This window comes from Vitis vinifera, chromosome 14, assembly GCF_030704535.1.
Source record: "Vitis vinifera cultivar Pinot Noir 40024 chromosome 14, ASM3070453v1".
Classification (NCBI taxonomy): Eukaryota; Viridiplantae; Streptophyta; class Magnoliopsida; order Vitales; family Vitaceae; genus Vitis; species Vitis vinifera.
The window spans coordinates 29,923,846-29,940,593 of NC_081818.1; the positions used below are offsets into that span (position 1 = coordinate 29,923,846).

General features: G+C 31.5%; 1 protein-coding gene across 1 annotated transcript; it reads right to left on the reverse strand.

Annotated features, from left to right (window-relative positions):
- Positions 1 to 279: 279 nt before the first annotated feature.
- LOC104881699 (ribonuclease 1-like) lies at positions 280 to 1,885 on the reverse strand. Its single transcript, XM_010662781.3, has 3 exons — positions 1,507 to 1,885; positions 1,230 to 1,428; positions 280 to 598 (listed from the first exon to the last, which is right to left on the reverse strand). The coding sequence occupies exons 1-3, from the start codon at positions 1,846 to 1,848 to the stop codon at positions 375 to 377; spliced, it is 765 nt and encodes a 254-aa protein (XP_010661083.1). The 5' UTR covers positions 1,849 to 1,885; the 3' UTR covers positions 280 to 374.
- Between the last annotated feature and the right edge of the window lie 14,863 nt (positions 1,886 to 16,748).

Genomic DNA, 16,748 nt, shown 5'->3' on the forward strand with positions numbered 1-16,748 from the left:
ATAGTTAATACTTGGAAAAATAGTGTTAGCTTGTGCGGAGGATGACAAACAACTTGAAATTAATCTCGATGTCTCATTTCAATAAATGTATTGTCATATTTGACATCAAATAAGAGAATATATAAATATAAATTCTTTTTAATCTTATAGACCTATTTTAAAGGTATAATGACCTTTTAGACCCAACATTTATACAGTTAATCGTTACGTGTATGAACCTATATAGCATCCTTCATGTCAATTATTCAATTTTTACGTGCCCAAATGCAAGGATGGGTATAGTTCATTAACCATTTTTTCCCGGACAGACCAAATATCTAAAACAAAATTTAATAAAAATAAAAATAAAGTACATCTTATATTTAACCAAAGGCCTATCTTGGGATAATCACATGGTCGAATTTACATTTATTACGACGAGCTGGACACTTCCGAAACTTTTTCGCATCGCCATTTACACAGAGTGTAATTTCATGGAGATAATCATCTGGAATATTTTTTGAACCACCACATGTGATGAGCGCTTTCACTCTTGTTGCGTTCTTGATGTCTTTTGTGATTTTGGCGATTGCATAAGAATTGTTATCGTTTGGAATTCCTGCAGCTCAATTTTTTTTGAAAGGGGTAAGAATTTTAAACTTATTTATATTATAAGAATAATTAAAAATTTAAGAAAAATGGGTTTCTATGTGTTGATTTGAAACTATATATATATATAAATGGGGATATATTTTTTCATCTTCAGGATGGATATCAAAATATTTATTATTTGAGGGTACGGAAATTTTGAATTATTTTTAAAGATTTTTTTTCTATTTTCTTTCAAAAGTGAGTAGAAAAACAAAATATTTTTCCTCTAAAATTTAGATCTAAAATCTTTTTCTCTTTATAAAAACAAAAAAATTATTTTCTAAATTTTGAAAAACATATTTAATAAAACAAAAATGATTTATTTTAATTGTTTTTAATTATTTTTACTTGTTATTTTAGGTACTATTTTTAAAAAATAATTATATAAATATGAAAAAATAATTAAAAATCATTTTTAAGAATAGTTGATAAGAATATTTTTAAAAAATATTTGAAAACTTAGAAAATGGGTTTAAAATATTCTAAATTTTCAAACAAATTTTTATCCTACAAAAAAAAAAAACTGATATTAAAAATTATTTTAAAAAACCTATTTTTGAGAACAATTTAAAAAACCTTACCAAACATGTCCTTATTACCTGTGTGACGTAGAATAATTTCACTGAGATTGTATTGATCGTAGAGAGAGACGGCCCTTTGGAAGTAATGGTCTTGGCTAACATTAGGCAAAGAGCACGTGCCGTGCTTCTCCCATTGGTATCTCCAAAAGGATTCATTGTTTCGCGACTTGTTTAGACTTGGCCACGCCTTCTCTAATTCACAGAGGAAACACTTGTCCTACGAAAGATGACTATCTTAGAGAAGAAAACAACCACATATGTAAAAGGATATACATATTAAAAATGTAACACTTACTTGAATCGGCTTAAATTCACAGTCGGAATACCGGTAAGTTTTACAGCAGTCGATCAGAAAACCTTCTCTTGCATTTTTGGGCTGGGGCCAGAGCCCATGGATGGTGAAGTAATTGGGGATATTACCTGGACAATCTGTATTATTAAGGCAGAAGGTTTTTGGCCACTGCTGCACAAGATAAAAGAAACTGTAGTTTTGCTTAGGCTTGGCGCTCAAGGTTTCCGGCCTCTGCTCCATAAGATTGAAGATACGATAGTGTTGGCCCTTCTGGGTAGGATAAACATAAATGGCGAGAGCTACAGCAAGGACTGACCCTAGAAGGAGTTGCAATTTCTTACTCATCGCTCACTCTTACTCAGCTCCGCCTCTTACTTCTTAGCATACTATCTTTTTTGCCCGACATAAACTCTTATTTATAGAGGAATGGAATTCTAAATTTTAATTTCTTAAAAAAGAAAAGAAAAAAAGACCCCAAACGTATTCATTTTTTATCTAACCAAATGTGAACTGAAAAGGACAATGGTGGTCTTCTTCCATCAACAATGTGAACTGAAAATTTTCTACCTAACCAAATAATGTACAGAATGATGGGTTATTTCACATTAGAAAAATGATATGTTATTTATTTTTTTGGAATAAAAATGAATATTTCAAAAATAAAATTTATTTGGTTAAAACAGACAAACATTTATATATTCAAAAGAATAACCTCATCTTTTAAAAACATAAAATATAATCCTTAATATAAAAATTCATTTTAATAATTTTTTAATCATTTTCCTATTCCAATCACTTTTTAGATAAAAATGTCAAGATTTTATGTATAATTTTTAATATATGAAATTTATTTTCCAAATATGAGTATTATGTCATCTCTTTCAATCAATTTTTTATTTATTTATTTTAAATTATAAAAATGAAAATGTCGAGGTTATGTTTATAATTTTTCGAGGATTATATTTTTCCTTTGGCACAAATATTTCTAAAATAATTAACAATCCAAATTAGGGTGGTCCATTGAAATTTCATGATACCCTTTGGCGACTCAATATCATGCTAATTGTGGATTAAAAATGAAATTTAGATTCTTCTTTTTACCATGAAATTACATTTATACAATTTATTATAATTCATACATAACTCTTTTTTTTTTTGATAAATTTAAATTTTTGTTATTGAATAATTATAATCATTTTTTTTTGTTTGAAAATTTTAATATTTTACAATTGTTAAGTTTATATGAAATAAACTGTTTAATTTTTTTTTTAAATGGGAAACAAAAATTCAAGATATTGATTATCAATTTTTTTTTCTTATATTTAAGTTAGATGAAATTTTATGAGTTGAGGCCGCATATGATATTATAAAAGATTTATATAACACTAGGTTTATTGAGATCATAAAATTGCTTTTGGAAACGCTTTCCTCAAATTTCAAAATTCTCAAATCAATGCTTCTCAAAATTTATGATAGACTAAATATTTTTATTTCTTATTAAAATGGTTTTTCCATCAAATATGTTCGTATTATACATAAATGAATATTTTAGTTGTTTTTTTTTTGTTCTTTTTTGTTTAAATAATTTTTTCTTAAAAAAAATGAAAACATAAATGTGTTTTAAAATAATAATAAAAAATGAAAATGAAAGTATATATATAAGAAAATGTAAATTGGAAGAAGCCCGAGGACCTTGTTTTAGATTTATGTGGGATTTTAGAGAGGAGATAGAAAAACATAAAGTTGGATTTTTAGAAAGAAAAATAAGGGTCTAGTAGCCATTTTTAAAAATAATTTTCTATTCTTTGAGTTTTAAGAAAAAAATAATAGGATTGACAACCACATATAAAACACTTTTCTATTATTAAAAACTAAAAAATAAAGTGTTTTCAAATAACATATTTTAATTGTTTTTACTTGTTTTTAAGGATTGTTTTAAAAAATAATCATACAAATATGAAAATAATTAAAAATGAAGTATTATATATAAAAATTATTTTTAAAAATATAAAAAATATGTTAAAAATATTTTAGGTTTTCAAATAGATGTTTATTCTGTAGAACATTTTTGAAAAAAATGTTCTAAGGATACTTTTCAAAACCATTTTTAAAAATACTTCCCAAATAAAGCCTAAGGCTTTGAAAAAGTTTCCAAAATCAATTTTATATTATTTTCAAGAATTAATAAAATTATATTTCTAAATTGAATTCTAGAAACTAATTTTCCATTCTTAATTTTAAGAAAACATTTTTTGTTAACTCAATAAAAATAGTTTTATAAAATAAATAAAAATAAAAAATTGTTTGGAAGTAGTTTTTTTTTTTTTTAATTTGATAAATTTGAGGGTTTTATTCTCATAATTAACATGATGTGGTAAATAAACAATTTATAAATTTATAAAATTATATAATTAAAACATAAAAAAATTCCATACATCATTTTTAAATAGTTTTATCTTTTAAAAAAAATTTATAGTGTAAATATGTCTATTTACAATTGATTTTCAATATTCTTATTCATATATACAAATCATATATTGACCAAAATTTCAATAGCATATGATATTTGAGAAAAAAATTTGAACATAAAAAATAATAACCCCACAAGTATGATCCAGAATAAAATTTTTGCCCATTTTCAGTAAATTTTGCATGAAATATCAGGCTCTAGTACTCACTAAAAAATTAAACTGGAGACAAAATCAGCTCGAGGAAATTTTCCAATTTTCCCCATATTATCCATTTTTTTCTCTCACAATTACCAATCTATTGGGATTTTCCTAATTTTTGGTTGATTTTCTGATTTTTCGCCACGATCAAAGTTGGTTAAACTTAAAAATGAGAGGGTGTTGAGGATGATGCTCAAAGTAGAACTTGGTTCTAGGTGTAAAAAATGGACTAAAAAATTAAATATATTTTCAAGTTATATATATAATTTTATTTAATATAACAATTTTAATATTATTATTATTTAATATTTCTTGGAATCTTTTTGAATAATTCTATGAGTTTTGAATGCATCAATTTTTTTTCTTCAAATTTTTATACAATATTTTTGTAAAATCTAATCTTCGATATTTTCATAATTTCCTATATTTAAGTTTTAGGTACAATGCTTTCACATGGGGAATGATAAAAATCAAAGAAAATAAATGAAAGATAGAGAAAGCACCTCCTTAATTAGTGGTCCATAAAAACACCTGATAGTTAAGCCACCATTGTTGACTTCTAATGGGAATGCTCCGGCAACCCATGAATCGAGGAAGTCTAAGGAATAGCCAAGCAAGACAATTACTTGTCATAAGCTTTTGTGTTTCCTAAGCACTCGTATCACACTTATATAACTCTAAGACACTTTGAAATTGCTAAATCAGCCATTTTCAAACTTAATTTATTATGCTAAGCAATGTTATAAGATAGGAAGTAAGAGTGACTAAAGGAAGCACCACTAAGAGAGTTTAAAAGAATGGAGGCTTGTTTTACCCAAAAATTAAATGTGGTCATCATAGAAACTTTTTAGAATCCTTGATGGTTCCTTACAATTTTAGAAGTTTCTACATATAAGTTATGTATAACTTACATATAAGAGTTTAAAGAATGCTCTAGCATACTTCATATAACTCTAATCATTCGTACCCATTTGTGGAGATGTGTCTAGGTCTCTCTAAAAACTTCTACTCTTATATAAGCTTAAGTGGGACAATTTGAACATGGTTTGACAATCTCTTCCACTTGTCATTTTTTTGGTCCAAAAATTTTCGATGTGCTTTTGAAACTACCACAAAGCCTTTGTAGGTTTGACTGAACTTCTCTATTGTATCAAAATACTTAGTCATTTTACGTAGCAACTCTGGTAAAGAAAAATTAGAGAAATAGTCACTACAACTTTTGTAGTACTCCGGGTATCGTCCTCAAGGACTGACTTATGAAAATTGTCAATACTAGAATAAATGAATTACTTTTATTTAAATCCTAAAGTGAAAAACAATATGTGAATAATGTGAAACTAAGTAAAAGAAATTAAATTAATAACAAAATTAATATTGATTTTAAATTCAATTGATTCAAGTTTGGGGTTTTCCACAATCCAACTTAGGGTATAGAAATTAAAGAAAACAAGGGTCTTTTAAGTAATATGATCTTAGGGTTTTGGGATTCTTAGCTGCTCGCGATCAAGTTGAGTTTTATAACTTAAAATTATATTCGAAACCTAATTTTTCTTTTTTAAAACAGATTCAAAAAACCATCAAATGAATTAGATTGATTACTAGTTTAATATTTGACTTTTTAACCCTTCTTACTCTTTATAGCTTTGTTTTGGGGCAAATAATGATAGGGAAGATGAGGATAACTAATAATCAAGAATTACCAAGAATCACTAGTATCGGGTAATAACCTACCGTATCATTCCATAAACTAACTCACAAGGATATGATAAAAAAAAAATTGATAAATTGTCACCCAACCAATAATTAATCTCATTGTTATAATAATTTACCCATTGTCCTTATAGGTTCCCTAGCCCTTAGGTTTTCATACTTCAAGCCCCAAGTTGGCTTTTAGCCTCTCATGGGGGTAAAAATCCATAATTTGAATAAAAAGAAACTAAAAACAATATATTTAATAAAAAAAAAATCAAAGTTCTTGTCTTCTTCCACCTTTAATGTCAAACTCTCTAGAAAAAGATCCAAGATCCCTAAAACCTAGAATTAAGAGAGTTTATATAATATCATCAAATACCTAACATGTGGCACACTCTCATTGGCCACTTATTACAAAATAATTTCCTAAAAATAATTTAAAAAATAATAAAATGGTGATTTCTAGTAGTGTGGGGTCCACTTAGGGCGGATGAAGTGCCCTAGATGTAATTCATGAGGTGGAGGAGGCGAAACATCAAAATGGCAGTGGGTGAATTCGAAATTGGTGTCATTTCGAAGTGGATTTCGAATTCATAAGTTGAATTTCGAAATCATTTCGAAATGACCAATAAACTTGGTGCAGTTGTTTTCAAATGGTCATAACTTTTTCATTTCAGCTCCGATTTTCACATCGTTTAAAGTGTTGGACTCTTGACTTCTCGATATTCGAAATGATATATAGTATGTATAAAATGGACTCTGGAAAGTACTCTAAATTTTCCTCCAAGTCAAAGTATATATTGTCATCAGGTTTTTGAGTTCTAAATTTCCATGCAACTGAATCTTGCTTCATGCCTCATTTCCCATGTTTTCTTGCCTTATTTCTTACTCCATAATGGTTGTTTATCATCTTCCAAACTCATGATATCCTCTTATTGCATTTCCTTATGGTCCATGAGTTTTGACTCACTTATTTCATCATTTAGTCTTTTCTTGATCTTTCAAAATCTAAAGTGATTCAACTTGCACTTTTTTCTTCATTTGAACCTGATATAAGTCTCCAAAGTACAAATTAAACTCATGGCTAGAGCCTTAACATCGATTTAGGTCAAGTTGGGTGATTTGAATGTCCTTTGGTGCACAAATCATATCTAATATGTGCCATTAGAGCACATATTTTGGCTCCAATCAAGGTTCCCAACTACCCTCACTGTATGGTAATCCCTTCCATTTAATTAGGTATATCGTTGTAAAAGGTACCCTTTATCTCCTAATGACTCAATCAATTATGACATACTTCGTTTCCTTGTCATATAAAGTTATTATGATAATAAATGTACTTTTTGACATCTCATGACTTAGTGTGAACCCGCATTTTTTACGATGCATTCCCACTCGATAACGCGACTTGATTTTTTAAAAAGACTTGGAGTTTGTTACTTATTTTTTTTATAAAGGAAAACAAAATAAGAAAGAAAACCGCTAAATGCGACTCTTAAAATGAAAAGATGGTCAGTGAAACTGAGTTTAGATCGAGGGTCAGGTTACCTATTGGGAAGGTACGATAACGAACCATGACACTCCTCTAAGCCACTAAAAATGGTCTACTAAATAAGGTGATACAAGTGTGACAATTGATAAGAAAATCAATGGATGCCAAGAAATAATCTCATGATGGAAGCAAGTCATGCATGAAGAATAAATAAACAAAGTGGGAGTGAGAGCGTACATTAGCAGCAAATAATAATGTGCTATCAGAGAAACAACGTTAGCTTAAGCATAAAATAATCACATGCATGTCACATAAAACAACAAAGATCAAGCAATGTTCACTAAGTATAACAATTAATAATCAGAGGAAAAAACTCATATGTAGAGTCCCATCAAAAGCCCATTGATTTTGCATGAATTAATTCTCTGAAATTTCATTATTTTGGAATTATAAAATTGTATTCATGCTTATTAAAAACCAAGAGAAACAAAAAATTATTAAAAATTAAGAAATTTTCGAAAGAGGCTTGTTAAATAGAAAAATGACTGAAAGTTTATTAAAATTGGGAAATGATTTAAATTAAGAAAACTAAGAAAACATGTTTGTTGAGAGAAAAATGACAGCGAATATTTTATTAAAAAAATGATTTTTGTCTACCTAAAGCTATAAGGAATGATGAAAAGTTTTAGAGTTATTTGAAAAAGAAAAGGGTTTTTTGAAAATCAATTTTTGCAAGTGAGGATGAAGAATCAAAGAGGCGGGGACACGTGGCCTTTAAGGTAGTGCATGGAAGGCGGCCATGCATTCTCATGCACACGTGTGGGCTCGGGGTGTAAAGGTAAGTTGCATTGCTGGTGGTGAGTTGATCTGACACTGTTTGTATTAAAGAATTCTAAGATCCCTCCCAACTTCTAATTTCTACAAGGGCATCTTTCAATTATTTGACTTCGGTTTCAACTCTACATGCTTATCTTGCCAAATTCTGTAGCATTTTTTTTTTGTTCATGGTTGAGAGCTTTCTCAAAATGGGAGAGTTTTTCCAAACCCTGCTGATGATGAAGAAAAACGGCTAGATCCAGGTTCAGCTTGCAGTTGGATGAAGAAGCTGGCAGAGAAAATTCACTATGATTGCTCACTGCTAGTATGTTTGTGAAGAATGCTGATGTGCTCAGAAATGCCAGGGGCACAATAGTTGGGATAACACCTTATGCTCACTTATGTAATGAGGATGGGGTATTGGGTGCAGGTAGTGTTGGTGATTGTAATTGTTATCTCTCTCTTAATTTCAAATGCTGAAATCAAATGTGTCGGGTTGCCCTCTCTAGAATTTCTACAGACGTACAAGCAATGTCAGGTCCTCGGTAGCCATCAATCAGACTCCACACTAAACCCTGTTGCAATAGGGTGTGAAAAAACAAAAATGGAGCTTGAGAGACCTGAATAGGGTGATGTATTCATGGACTGATTTGCAGGGACACCATCATATGCTGACAGCTTTGAAGCCGGTGCCTGGACTTGAGCTTTCCATCGTCCCAAGCCAGAAGCTGTGGAAATCTCATTTACTTTTCTTTGATCTGCATGGTTCAGGTCTTCCATTCCCGCATTCATTCCCTTATCTGTATGACTTACTAGTACGACTAAGGAAAATGAAGGGTCTATGTTGTTCGCCTGGGATGAGATCTGCTCTTTTGATAATCTAATGGATTCTCATGAAATGGGATGCCCCTTTCTTTTGTGGCCATGAAGATGAGAAACTATGAGAACCACACACCAATTCTTCTTTGGACCATTTACTTGGAATAGATTGTGGCAATCTGGGTGAAACTGTTCTCTCACGTACTCATAGGTCTAGGAATAGATTCCATGAAAGGGTGTATCTCTGAGTATTAATCAATATTGAATCACCATGGCATCGCAAGTCTACCAAGGGAAACTGTTATGTTGGAAATTTCGGGGTCAATCTTCGAACAAAGGTACTCCAATTCTTCTAGCTACCTAGTTGCTTTGCTAATCAAGGACTTGCTGTAAAATTAATGATACATGTCAGACTGAGTGAAACTTCTACTTGTGAAAATTTTGAAAGAACAAATAGCATTTGGCCAAAGACTTGGCCTCTCTTTGTGTTGAAGAACGACTGGGTTTTCAGTCTACAAAATCCCCAGAACCTGTGCTTGATGATGCCGTCAGCTTGGGAGAAGCATTCTATGACTCCTTAAGTTCACATTCTTGTGTCTTGTAGCATCATGTTACGACTACAGTTGTAATTCCCAAATCTAGAAAGTTGGGTGGTGACTTGAATGTTGTGAAGACTTAGCAACAAGCTGGAAGATTGGAAAGGAATTGGCTACGTACACTAAGGTGGCCATGCCCATAAGGACTTCATGCATGTGGAAAGTGGAAGGAAATGAGCTAAATGTGGGTTAGGTGGTGTGGTTGGGAAGTTTCACTGTCAAGAGAGAATAAGGTTGGGTTCTCCAGTTGTGACGAGTTCAAAACTGGGTTCTCTTTCAATATCTGATCAGATTGGATATGGCATGGGAATAATTTTCTTCTTCTAACTGTGTTATTCCCATTATCATCATCAAGAGAAACAACATCATGTCTTGCGTAGAAGCAAGCCTTCTTCATGTCTTCCCTGGCTTGATAAACCTCCAGTTCACCAAATAGATAATAGGACAATGTCCCCCGAAGACCATACCTTGCAGTAGTCCTTGTAAATAAATGATGGCACCTTAGGTCAACCATGTTAATTGCATACCCCATGAATATCTGTAAGAAACACAATATATTTAGGCTTTAATTATGCTGCAAAAGGATGAATGATTACATCTCCATCCAATATGGTGCAGTCCAGAACTTCATCTAGCATCGCATTTTTATGCAGAACAGGTACAAAACCTGAATCAATAACCTTTTCCATCATGAACACATCAGCTGAGATTACATTTCTTTCATGAGTCAACCATCCGTGTAAAAAGGAGGGCATCCAAATAGATGGAATACCCTCTCTAGTCGATGCTCTAACAATTTCTAGATTGAGTGTTGTAACAGCAATGCATGTGGCACCAAACCCATCTCCTCCAAAGTTATTCCAAACTTCATTATTTCCCTCACGAGACCTCTTTGACACTTTCACTGAATTTATCACTTCTTGAGCAGCCCATTTTAAAAGTTCCATGTTGATCAAACCAAGAAAGTGTTATTCGGGGACTAACCTGAGAATGATCAGCTCCATACATCAAGAAAAACTGAGGCATCGACGATACTGATTTCCCCACATAAGTCCAACCAAGATACCTCCTCACAACTGTGAATGCCAATCTTGAACAATACTCAATGGAGCCACCAGAAAGCCATAAAGACGGGAAAAAAGTGGAGAAAGTTTGGTATTCAACAATGGGTTGCTGGTCTAGTGGAACATGACACTCTGTCTTTGGAGGGGTGTTGCTTCCACATGATCAAATGCCACCACTTGCTCACCACTAGCAGAAACCAATTACCTCTTGCAATACCTCCATATCCAATGGATTTAAAATTCTGACCTTATAGTCTCCATCAACAGAGAAAAAAAATACGAACAAAAACAGAGTATAACCCTAGAAGAGCAAACAAGCAAACAAACCATTGAACTAGATCCTGTTTCATGTGTTAATCAAATGATCCAGAATAGGTGGAAAAAACAGGGAGTAGAAACATGATTAATAAAATATTGAGCTCAAAAACAAATCTATACAACGATTATTTATCAGAGAAGCCCAAGAAACCAAGAAACAACCAAAACAGAGCAAGCATGAAAGTAAACTCAGATTCAACACAGCTCGATGCGCAACAAAATAAACTAACGATGCTTAGGTAACAAGAAAAGATGATAAAAACTAGTGATAATGAGGAAGAATGAATAAGAAATGCACATAGAAACCATACCTAACGTGCTCATCTAATCCTCCAAAGATCGGTAAGCTCTCCTCCTCCTTCTTGTTACTCTCAGCTCACCTACTATAGCTCCATTCTGTGTTTCCCCTCACTCTAAAACCCATAATATCCCTCTGTATATCCCTTTCTAGCTCTTTCTGTCAGTTTCATTTTTCTCAAACTATGTGTTTTCCCTCATTCACCTCGCTAAGAACCCAGAAAAATCAATAGGTTCACCTTCTCTACTCACAGCTCTCTCTTTTTCTCACCATCCAAAAAAATGAGAATCCTCCATTTTGCTCCTCTATGCTCCCATCTCTTTTGTTCATTTCTTTTCTTGCTTCTGCAAGCCTCTCCCAACGGTCTTGGCTATCACTTACTACGTGTCTGTCTCTAGTTGCCTCTTAAAAAAACCACCACCTCCACTAACAGACAAGTTGCCACTTTCTAATAACCTCTCTAAAAATGACACGTGCTCCTCTAAAACTTCACCATTTGGCAAAAAATAAGTAAGTGTAATAGCAGTCCCCAAAATGGGGGGCCTACACTTAGATCATCCTTATCTTTGTGATACTGTCTCAAGCCACTTGTATGAAATATATAATAGATCTTTTAATCTTAGAGGTAGCTCATCTTGATAGGACACCTTATCTCGTAAGTATAGGGAAAATGTCTTTATATCTCCTAACAAAGTCGTAGTGCATTACCCTTAAACACTTAATTGGTTGAGGAGGTAATAACTTGATCAGCACTAAGTCTCCCACTTGATATTCATGTGTTGTCTTTTTTGTCATTCCACTAAGCAGACTATGTCAACTTGTTTTTGCCACCTCTTTATGAATTTAAAAGTCAATGACTCTTTCTTGTATAGTTTGTTATCAGGGTGAGTCAATGGTAAAACAAATTAACATTATAAGTATTGTGACATCAATATTACTGTTAAACCCCTAATTTTGTTTAGATAAGCATGATGTGGGTCCACTTTTACACATTCATTGATATTAATTTTAGTATTGTACTTCAACACTATTCCATAATAGTCTCCCAATGATAATTTTATTTTAATTCCATTTTGAATTTTTGGTTTTAATCTTGACCCAATTTTGCTTGTTGACATACAAATGAGTCATAAGTTTCAAATTTTTTAAAAAAAATCTAAAATTATAATTTTTTGAATTTTGAATTTTGAATTTTAATCCAACAATTCTTTGTTTTTTTTCTCTCAAATTTAAAATTTAAATTTAAATTTTCTATTTTTAATTAATTTTCTAACTTTTAAGTTATGAGCTTTTATCTATAAAGTATATACAACAAGAAGTAAGGGGAGAAGTTGTTTGTCACACTTGGTTTGATGTGTGCACATTGGGAATGAAAAAAGAAATGAATGATAGAAGATATGAGAAGAAAAAACATCATAGGAGAGTGCCAACGTCATTTAATTATCATAGTTGTTAGAGGTATCCATCATTTAAAAAAAAAAAAAAACACATCATTAGTGGGAAAATGAAGAAGAGTTGAGAAAAAAAAACGTCACATGAAGGTGTTGACATCATTTAATTCTCATAGCAACTATAGTGGTCCACCACTTTGAAGAAAATTCTTTATTAGTGGGGACTTGCTACTTTGATAAAAACACCTCATAGTTAAGCCACCATTTTTTTACCTTTAAATATGGACTGCTTAGGCAACCCTTGAACTAAGAAATCCTAAAGGAGAGTCATGCAAGACAACATGTTACTTAGGTATTTACTAAGAACATGTGTAACACTTAGACAACTCAAATACACTTAAAGTTACTAAATTTGTCTTTTTCAAACTTAATTTGTTATATTAAGTAATGCTACACAATATGGAAGTTAAAGTGAATGAAAGTAGCAATTCTTGGAAAGTTTAAAAGAGTTAAAGTTTGCATTACATAAGGATGCTATACAAGGCATGGAAGTGTTTATTGTTTTGGTCAAATGGGGCCGTGATCTATTCATAGGCAGCAAGTGAACTCTTAATAACCCTTAATGGTTCCTTAAGATTTTAGAAATTTATATATATAAGTTATGTACAACTTACATATAAGAGTTTATAAGAATACTCTAGAATATGTTACATAACTCCAATCATCGTTTTCCATTTATGGACAGGTATAGGTGCTTTCTGGAAGCTTCTTGCCTTTATTTAAGCTTAAGTGTGATGGTTTGGGTATGGTGTAACACTCATCCACCTCCTAATAATGCTATAGATATCTTTGTTACTTCTTCTATTTGAAAATTTTCAATCTACCCCTAAAGTTACCACAAAGCCTTTATAGGCTCCTAACTAGACTCACATTCTAGTAATTCCTTCCATTTGATTAGGTACCTCATATTAGGAGGTATCCCTCATCTCTTGATGACTTAATTAGCTATGACATACTTCGCTTTCTCATCATATGTGCCTAACAAAAGCATAATAGAGATTAGTCAATTGAGACCACAATCAAGGTCCTTCATCTCATATTGTAGTTGTGCCTATAAGATTTTATGGATAAAATTGTACTTGATATATATATATATATATATATATATATATATATATATATATATATTGGTATTATAAAAATTTCCCAAAGAAATAATATTAAGAGAGTATTGAAAAGCTTCAACACAAATATTGTGAAGAGCAATTAAGACACTAATAGAGTCCAATTTAAACTTTCTTCTAATTTGTCACCAAAAATATTTTAGCAAAAATGTAAGATACAATTAATGTACCATATGTTAATGACATAAGAAGTATTATGTATGTTATGATTTACACTGTTGGGATTGAGTCTCTAAAAGCAAGATATGATGTAACAAAATTAAATTTCACTATTCCCTAACTATCCTTTTTATGCATTGATATTGATTTGATTATTTAGTCCATATCACTTGCATTGTACATGACTTTGGTGCATTAGGAGTTGCACAGAGAATACATGTCATTTCTTGTAAGACGATAAGTTGTTCACATTCGATTCATGGATTTGAGCAATCTACTATAGATCGTAGTGTACTACCTCGTAATTGGAGGGATAACTTGTCTTGGTCAATGGGATGAAGTTCCCATGGTAAATGCAGGTTACACATTGGACATGACCTATGGTGAATCATGACGTAAGACTCTCAGATAGTCATGATTCATCAAGTTACTATATTGCATAAACTCTTAACTTTGAGAGGATATTAAGCATGTGCTAAAATCAATAGGAGGTTTTGACTTATGAGTGAGACCCTAAGGTGGTTATATATCCTTAGGGGTTAAGTCACTGTTGATGGAGGCTTGTTGCAACATGTATTCTCAATAGAGACACTATGATATCTCATGGGATTGAGACAGTATGTCCCCTTAGGTGATCCAAAGGACATGTGATAATGAAATCTATGGTTGCAATAATTCTTTTAGTGAAATTTGACATATACTCCTTGAAGTTAGAGTATGTCAATTGATCATATAATAAGATGATTTGTAACTTAAGAATTGTAGAGATAATCTTGATAGATTGATAGTACTACTCTGTTAAATTATAGACACTAGTTCATGAGGAGTCTACATGCAATAAATAGTAGGTCATGAACCCAAACTTTGCTCATTGTAATTTCATAGGATATTAGAGTAAGTTGACTCTCTTTAGTGGAGTATTGAGTCAATTTCAAAATTGGATTTTGAGGGAGCTAGTATTTTTTTATGGGTCTCAATGATTCCCGTTCAAGCTCTTGTTTTATGGTGGCGCGCTTAAAGGGTATTTTGGGTATGTAGTTCATAAATATGCATAAGGACATTTTGGTAAAAACATAAAGTTGCGCAAAATCTTACTAATTAACTTTTTGGAATAGGTTAATCAATTGAAGCTCATTAGGGCTAATTAATTAATTAGGACCCAAGTTAGTTAGATTAGGTGACCCAAGCTCAATTTGGTCTCAAATCATTTAAACTTATAAGGAAACCTATATAAACATTTTTTAGGGGTTAGGGTTTCATTCTTCATACTCAGATTTTGAGATTCCAAAGTTACAAACCCTAACCACTCTCATGGGAGAGAAAAAAACCCACTTTTCTCTCGTGTTAAGTTCCATGGAAGGAGAGATTGGGTATAAGGCTTTTGGGTAGACAAGTTCTATGATGCCCACAACATCTTCATCAGCTTGAATTTGATTTGGGAACATCTAAATCTCAAGTATGAGTATTATTTATATCTACAGTTAATAATATTTTTATTACTATTTTGTTATGTTACGATAGATTTAGAGAAACTTAGGAATAGTTGCATGCGCCCTATGAGATCTAAGGCCAGGGAATGAAGTAATTCAGAGTTCCTAACAACTAGTATCAAAGCTTTAGGTTAGGATTTTACATGCTAGATCTGTTCTAGGTATGCTCATATTTTTTTTGTAGGATTGGTTGTTCATCCCATGGCCTAAAAGAATTAATTTGTGAATGTCTTTGATTTATTATATATTAATTTTGGTAATAATTGTTGGTTTATATGCTTTAATTTTTAGTTTGGGTTGTGAGCTTCGTGATTAGGAGCATAGAATTTCTTTTTAGATGTAAAAGTTTTTCTTTTTGGCTAGATTGATTGTAAACTTCATTTTGAGGAGAATAAGACTTTTGATTATGTAAAAGTTTAGTTTTTAATCAATCCTGTTACACAGAGAATATGAAAGCATTCTAACCAATCACAGTGGATCCATGGACATTCATTAACCAGAAAAAAGTGAGCTTTCGAAGTAGCCTTGGGTGTGCAACAAAGGGATGCAACACTTGAGCTCTCATATTAGTGCTCAAGCAATGGTGTCAAGTGCTCTTGAGCGGCTCGAGCAATCGAATGCTCCTTCCAATGACCCAAAGCTACATGCAACAATCTTTTAGAATTTTGGACGCTTGAGCGCAAATGGCTTGAGCAATTGAATGCTCTTTCCAGTGACCCAAAGCTACATTCAACAATCTTTTAGAATTTTGGATGCTCGAGCGCAAATGACAACAAATCGACGCTTTTGAGGGAATTATAAGGTTTATTTTTTTATTTTCTAATCCTATTTTTTGTTACAAGAGTACTTAGTGATATTGGTGATTTGGATTTTATCCAAATTTATTTCCAATTATGCAATAGGATCCCAAAAAAAATTTATTTCCAATTATGCAATAGGATCCCAAAAAGACATGCGAAAATATTTGTTTAATTATCTCCTTGTTTGTTTTATACTTTTTATTAATAGCTTTTGTGGCTCTAGATATTTTGGCATTCTTAATTGGAAACAAATTTTCATGAATTTTTTAAAATTGGAAAACTTATTTAAATTAGAATGTGCATGTTAGGAAATTCTATTATAAGAAAAGATGTTTGGAAAGGATTAAAAACTTTCTTTCCTTTTTAAAATTAATTATTAAAATTTTTAATTAAAATTAAAATCTTTGAGATCTCTAAAAATAAATTTTTTCTTTTAAAGAACAACTCTTGATTTTTC